General features: G+C 47.6%; 1 protein-coding gene across 1 annotated transcript in view; it reads right to left on the bottom strand.

Annotated features, from left to right (window-relative positions):
* Slc26a8 (solute carrier family 26 member 8) overlaps positions 1-7,418 on the bottom strand; it is a 56,112-nt gene that overhangs the window by 19,256 nt on the left and 29,438 nt on the right. Inside the window, exons 8-10 of the mRNA XM_005360346.3 lie at positions 5,701-5,783; positions 1,584-1,731; positions 341-454 (exon numbers count right to left, since the gene is read on the bottom strand). Coding sequence (XP_005360403.1) covers positions 341-454; positions 1,584-1,731; positions 5,701-5,783 — 345 coding nt within the window. The remainder of the gene's footprint in view (positions 1-340; positions 455-1,583; positions 1,732-5,700; positions 5,784-7,418) is intronic.

The following is a 7,418-nucleotide window of genomic DNA, read 5'->3' as shown; positions in this document are numbered from 1 at the left end:
CTATGAGGATGCCAGATCCCCTGGAACTGGAGTCACAGACAATTGTGAGCTGCCATGTGGGTCCTGGGAATTGAACTCAAGTCCTCTGGGAAAGAAGCAATTAACTGCTGAGCCATTTCTCCAACCCCCCCCCAATAACTTTTAAGACAAAATATGAGCAAAAATTAAGGTGAGTGTGGAACCCAAACTTTTCCCAGAGTCTTCCCACTGACTAGAACATTACAATGAAATCAACCCAGACGAAGCCCTTCTGCAAACAGACATGCAGACAGCCATGGGATAGATGTACATCTCTTTCCTTATGGGGACACACTAGGGACGGGATTCCCTTTCAACACACCTGCTGTCTTCCTCCGGATTTGTCTTGGATAATAGTCCTGGCCACGGCTCCCGTAAACACATACGATCTGAAAAAAGAGCTGACCACATTGCAAAGGCCGATGGCTATTAAATCCTGTGGAGAGACAGCGGAGCCTTTGAGCCCACATTCTGTTGAGGAATCTGATTTTGAGCTAGAGGCACACTGCTTTGTGAGGTTGAAGTTAGGGTTCTTACGCCCTTCCGACAGCACTTGGACGTAGCCTCAGGAAGCGTACAGGGAGGGCCGATCTGACCTAGATTAGGCTGGGTCTCTGCCCTAGCCTCTGACCATAAGGGAAGTACTTTCTGAAAGTAATAAAACGGACGCTTGCCTTTTCCTCTTTCCCGTATCCCCTGGGACTCAGACACACAGAGAGAGCTCAGTGCTGGCCTCTCCCCCCTCTAGTGCTGGCCTCTCCCCCCTCTACACTAACCTAAGTGTCTGGCTGGGGCACCACTTGCTTCTGTGTCCCTCCTGACTTTTTGAGAAAGTACCACTTTCAGAGTAGTTGGAGATTTTTTTTCCTAAAAGATAAAAGCAAAGGCCAAAGGCAGGGAGAGTATTGTCGTAGTGACAGGCAGCCTGGTTCCGTGTGTGCGATCTCGTGGTGCTGGTGCCCTAGCATGCACCTGCCTTCCTGGGCCACAGGGAAGTGTTGACAGAGGTTTCTGTCCCACCCGGTTCTGTAGTCACTCAGTCCCCAGGAAACACACAGAGGTCTACATTAATCATACACTGGTTGGCCTAGTAGCTCTTACTAACTAGTAGGCTTCTTATTAATTCTTAAAACTTATATTAGTCCATAATTCTTGTCTGTTTAGTCACGAGGTTTGGTCCCTTTTCTGGCAAGGCAGTCACACTTTGCTTTCTCTGCAGCTGGGTCACAACTGCAGACTGAAACTTCCCTCTTTCCAGAATTCTCGTTGCCCCGCCTCTACTTCCTGCCTGATTGCCCCACCTCTACTTCCTGCCTGGCTACTGGCCAATCTGCCTCCCTGGTGCTGGGGCAGCAAGCATGTGCCTCCCCACCTGGTTAATTCCTTTACCTCTCTGCCCCATATCTGTTCTAGGGGAATAACGTGTTGTATGAGTTCAAGCGGGTTCAGAGTTACACATCGTCCACTTCTCAGAACCCGTATGTGATTACAGTCAGATTATGGTCCTGGTGACCCGTTAAAGAGTAATGTTGATGTGAGGCTCACAGCAGAGAACAATCCCTCACCTGGTTGGAATTGGTTCTGTAGTTATGTAAGCTGGCAATCTTCTTGCCCAGAGATATGAGCAGAAAGGAGCTCACTAAAGATAAAGACATGGCTTGTAAAATAATCCTGGTAAGGATGCCGAACTCTGGAGTCTCCGGGAACACGAAGCTGGAACGGAAGACTGGGATTACTGCCGGGTGGCGGGGAGTCCCTTACTGCACCTCTCCCACTCCTCCTCATGCCAGGCAGGCGCAGGACAGACAGAGCGATGGAGGCGGAATCTGGCCAATAAACTGAGCCAAGTTACAAAGGAACTGGTCCCAGTTCCTACCTTACAGTGAGGGCAAGCACCAGATGTGATTGGAGGAGGATATTCCGCTGCTGTCTGAGAGCATCCTGGGGTGTGTGGGGAGGTTGACCTACATCCTGGATGCTTTAGAGCTCAGCGGCTCCACGAGTCCTTCTCTATTCACCCTCTTTAGGACAGGGCTCTTCTCCCTTCCAGGTCCACACAAATTCCACCGCACCTTCTCTCCTGGACTGTTTTGTTTTTACTTTTTGACTCAGAACCACAGACATCCCAGGCTGACCTGGAGTTCCTCCCCAGGGCTGGGACCATAGTTGTGCACCATCACACCTGGCTCATTGAACTGTGCACTGTAAAGAACGAATCTTGCGGGTATCAACAAGATGATGAAGGAGTGGTGCAAACAACGTTATGCCAATGTGTTTGATCATTCAGAATAAATGAATAGATACTTTGAATGCTCAGATGAATGGAGTGCTCTCCAGGAGAGACAGATAACCCAAAGTAGACACAGTGATTACACACAGTGCGATGGTTGGTGGCTACTGTCAACTGTCAACTTGAAGTATCTGGTCACCTGGGAGATGAGCCTCCGGGCATGTCGGGGGCGGGTTCCCTCCATGGCATTGATCAAGGTGGGAAGATTTGCCCACTGTGGCCAGTGCTGTTCCCTGGTCAGAAAGGAGCTGAGCACGGCGTGCACTCCTCGCCCTCTGCTTCCTGACGTAGGTTACCCTGTCACCAGCCACTGTAAGCTCTGCCACCTTGACCTCCTTCGGCATGAGAGGCTGTGCACTTGCAGGATAAGCCGGACTAAACCCCTTCTTCCTTAAGTTGCTTTTGCCACAGAGTATTTTACCACAAGAAAGGGACTGAGACACAATAGGAGTTTTGTTTAGTAACATACAAGCTGGGTATGAGCATTTGCCTGTGAAAAACCCAGAACATGGGAAGTAGAATCTGGAGGAGCTCAATGCCAGACTTCAAGCTTAGGCTGCCTAAGACCCTATCTCAAAAATAAACTTTAAAGATTTGCACACTTAAAGCTGAATTATAATTAAGAACCTTCCCTCTCACAGTTAAACCTCCAGGTCCATTACAGCTGCACTGGTGGACTCTACCGAGTGCGTAAGGAAGAGAACATGCCAGTTTTATAGGAACTTCCAGAGGCTGCAGACATTCCCAGCCAATGCTTTTCATGGCTATAATGGAAGAGATCTGACCAGACTATAAACTGTTAATATGACAGGACCACTTGGGCTTCTTCTCAGGACATGAGAGGGTTAACCTTCAAGTGTGTTTATCATTCATGATAGGAAAAGACAAAAAAAGGAGAAGAAATCCTGATGGCTTGGGAGAGAGATTTTATATATATATATAGATAGAGATATGTATGTATGAAGTATATATAACTTCATGCTGACACAATCCTTTAAACCTAATTTAGGAGCACCGATATGTTCCATCTTTCCTTTCTCTATTTTTGTGGTAGACTTTTCTGCAGATCAAATAAAAAGCTTATCTAATTAAAACTTCTTAGTTCATGCTTAAAGCCCACTTCTCCCTCTTTGTTTATTTATGAAGGTGGGTGAGAACGTGGGTATTCTAAAGAGGTAAACAATAAACACTGTTGACCACACAGACTCAGCAACACGAGCTGCTGGCTTCCCACCTGCTGTTGTCTGTGCCATACTCTTTCTGGGCTTTTTGAGACACGGTTTCTCTGTGTAGCCCTGGCTGTCCTGGAACTCACTCTGTAGATCAGGCTGGCCTCCAACTCACAGGCCCATACCTGCCTCTGCCTCCCAAGTGCTGGGTTTCAAGGTGTGCACCACTACCCTGTGCTCAATTTTTACCAACAGATTAGGATTAAAAAGAACACAGAAAAAAAAAAAGAACACAGAAGCTGGGCGTGATAGAGCACATCTATAGTACCAGCACTTGATGTGCATGCTGGAGGATCAGGAATTCAACGCTGGTCTACAATACCTGTATCATAAAAGCCAAAACCACCACTGAAAGCAACAGAAAACAACACCAGGAAACAAGAGCATAACAGGAGTTAAGTTACAGTGTCCAGTTTTACCTGTTCCTGGCAGCCATGTATTAAAAAAAAGAGGGTGGCTCAAATAAAGAATATTTGAAGCAATGTGTAAATTGGAGTTTGAAATGCTTTCTTCTCTATATGTGAATCTTATGGTGAAAGATTAGCTAAAGTGGACTGTGTGCTTTGGAAGTCATGAAGAATACGAACCAGGCTGAGAGAGCGCTCGGGGTAATGCTCACCGATGCTCTCCACCACGGCTGCCGTCCTGAGCGTGATTCCCAGGACGCGCACAGTATAAGGAGAGACCTGACTCCTGTAAATTGTCCTCTGCCCTCCATGTGCGCGCTCTGGCACGCACGCTCCTCCCTCCACAGACGTAAAGAAAAAAATGTTTAAAAAGAAAGCAAGTTGCTGGGCATGGTGGTACACACACCTTTGATCCCAGTACCCGGGGAGGCAGAGCAGGACTCTGTGTAATTCACCTTCAAGTGGGTGATGGCAAAGCAACAGGTCTCCTCTGAACACAGAATCCTGTTTTCTATCAGAGACACTAGAAAATGGATCCCTCATCCCACCTCTTTTGGTTTGTTTTATTTTATTTATTTATTTATTTATTTATTTATTGGAGAGGGTGGTCTCAAGCAGCCCAGGCTAGCCCGGTGATTGATGTATAGCCAAAGCTAGCCTTTAACTCCTGAGCCTCCTGTCTCCCCCTCCTCCGCAAATGCTGGGATGACACATGGGCACTACATGCCTGGCTTTCTTGTTCTGCTCTTGAAAGTTAATCAGACAAGGGTGGGGCTCTGTGAGACCCAAAATGCCTACAGAGAAAAGAATCAAGGCTCTGGTGGTCTGGGCACCCGGCAGGTGTCTTAGCAGACAGCCTCTCTTATGAGAAGAGTGACAGAGGGTGAGTAAAAAAGAAACAGGAGCCGGGCGATGGTGGCGCACGCCTTTAATCCCAGCACTCGGGAGGCAGAGGCAGGCGGATCTCTGTGAGTTCGAGGCCAGCCTGGTCTACAAGAGCTAGTGCCAGGACAGGAACCAAAAAGCTACGGAGAAACCCTGTCTCAAAAATAAAAAAAAAAAAAAAAAAAAAAAAAAAAAAAAAAAAAAAAAGAAGAAGAAACAGGAGATGTGCTGGCCTGATTGTTCACAACCTCCGTTCTACACCTGATCCCAGTTGAAACTCTGAGAACTGTACCTGTGCCAAGTATGGCCAGGGGCGCCTATGACAGGGCTGTGTGCAGGGAGGCCTGGGGAGAGTGCTCAGAAGGGAAGAACAGTGCCATGAAGGTAACGTCTGTCATCCCTGCAGCCAACATGGGCTACAAAGTAAGACACTGTCACAGAAAAATAAAGGAAAAGCAATCTTGAAAGGTGGAATGATGCCAGTTGGTGGTGGTGGTGCAAGCCTTTAATCCCAGCACTCAGGAGGCAGAGGCAGGCAGATCTCTGAGTTCGAGGCCAGCCTGGTCTACAGAGCTGAGTTCTAGGACAGACAGACCAGGGCTACACAGAGAAACCCTGTCTCAAAAAAAAAAATCAAAAACAGAGTTGGGGAGATGGCTCATTGGTTAAGAGCAATGGCTGCTCTCCCAGAGGTCCTGAGTTCAATTCCCAGCAACCACATGGTGGCTCACACCATCCTTAATGAGATCCAGTGCCCCCACTTCTGGCCTGCAAGCATACATGCAGGAAGAACACTATATATATAATGAATAAATAAATCTTAAAAAACAAAAACAAACAAAAGAGAGGCAAGGCAAGTGAAATGACTGACCTGTATGGAATCATGTTGATCAGCATCTTGCTGTTTTCTGTAGCCATGCTTATCTTGTTCGTAAGTATGGAGAAGCCAAGAATCTGTCCAGAGTTAAAAGGAGAAGAATATGATTAAATATCATGCATTGCCTCCAGAAGTGAGGTGCAGAGGCCCCAGCATGACAGGGAATGAAATGTTGGCCGTCCTGACATCAAAGTCAAGAGAGGCCTTATGTTTTGATTCTCCAGGCTCCTTGTGGCCTGGTCTCTGATACTCGGATGGGGACTGGGAAGTGCCGCAGCTTCTCTCTCCTCAGGCTTCCAGCACAGGCCCCACCACTGCATGTGTACCAAGAAGCCCAAGGCCAGCCAGCCTGGCTAATCATGACTCCAGGTTCAGTGAGAGTCTCTCTCAAAAGAACAAAGAGGAGGGGATGGAGAGGTGCTCACGGCTTAAGAGCACTGGCTTGTTCTTCCAGAGGACACAAGTTCAGTGCCCGGCACCCACATCACTGGCTCAGAAGCATCTGTGACTGCTGCTCCAGGGGACCCAATATCCTTTTCTGGATTCTGCGGGCATTTACACTCACATGGACATTCCCTGGGCATGTACACATACAGGGAATTTTTTAAAAAAACTTTTAAAATTTCAAAGAAAAGCCAAGGTAGAGAGCAACAGAGGAGGAAACGTCTGGTCTACACACAGGTGTGCATACATACACACCACACACATAACACATTTTCACATTTTAAAACATAAGCATTCCGGTAGAGAAGGTACAGCCTGGGGCCTACAGTTAACAATAGTGTACTGGAGACATGAAAACTGGGAAAGCAATAGGTCTTAAATGTTCTCACAATGAAAAGATGATCACTGGCCATGGGCTCTGTGTCTGTCAGCTGGCTGTGGGCACTGTGTCTGTTAGCTGGCTGTGGGCTCTGTGTCTGTTATCTGGCAGTGGGAACTGTGTCTGTCAGCTGGCAGTGGGCACTGTGTCTGTCAGCTGGCCGTGGGCTCTGTATCTGTTAGCTGGCCGTGGGCTCTGTATCTGTTAGCTGGCTGTGGGCTCTGTGTCTGTTAGCTGGTTATGAGCTCTGTGTCCGTTAGCTGGCCGTGGGCTCTGTGTCTGTTAGCTGGCTGTGGGCTTTGTGTCTATACCCCAGAACTTGAGGGTAGGCTGAGTTGGATTCTAGCTAGAGCTGACTGGCAAGACCTGTTTCAAACGAAGACAAAGCAAAGGAGAGACACCTGTGTGGTGGTAGAGGCGCTGACTTGACAAACCTATAACATAACATGCCAAAACCTCTCCGTGTGCAAGCAAGTATATAAAATTCCTATGGTCAAGTATGCCTGAGCAAAACCTAAATTTTTTAAAAAACCAAAACACACGACTGATTTAAAAGGTCAAAGCACTTGCTGGGTGCTAGGCTGATGACCCGAATCTAATCCCCGGGGGAACCCACGGTGGAAGGAGAGGGTCGACCCCAACAAACTGTTCTCTGACTTTCCCCACGCTCTGTAGAACTTAGGTGCTTGTGTGCTCAGCTTATACATAAGAATAATAAATCAAAAAATAAAATAAAAACAAAACATGTCACAGCCGGGTTTGATAGCACGTGGCAGAAGTTCCAGCACTGGAGAAGCTGAGGCAGGGGGACTGTTATGAATTTGAGGCCAGTCTGGGTTACATAGTGAGAGTCTATTTTAAAATACCAGTGAGAGCCGGGCGATGGTGG

The sequence above is a fragment of the Microtus ochrogaster genome, linkage group LG2, assembly GCF_000317375.1.
Source record: "Microtus ochrogaster isolate Prairie Vole_2 linkage group LG2, MicOch1.0, whole genome shotgun sequence".
NCBI classification, from domain to species: domain Eukaryota; kingdom Metazoa; phylum Chordata; class Mammalia; order Rodentia; family Cricetidae; genus Microtus; species Microtus ochrogaster.
Note: the sequence above shows the minus strand (reverse complement) of the source record. Positions and strands in the feature narration are given on the sequence as shown.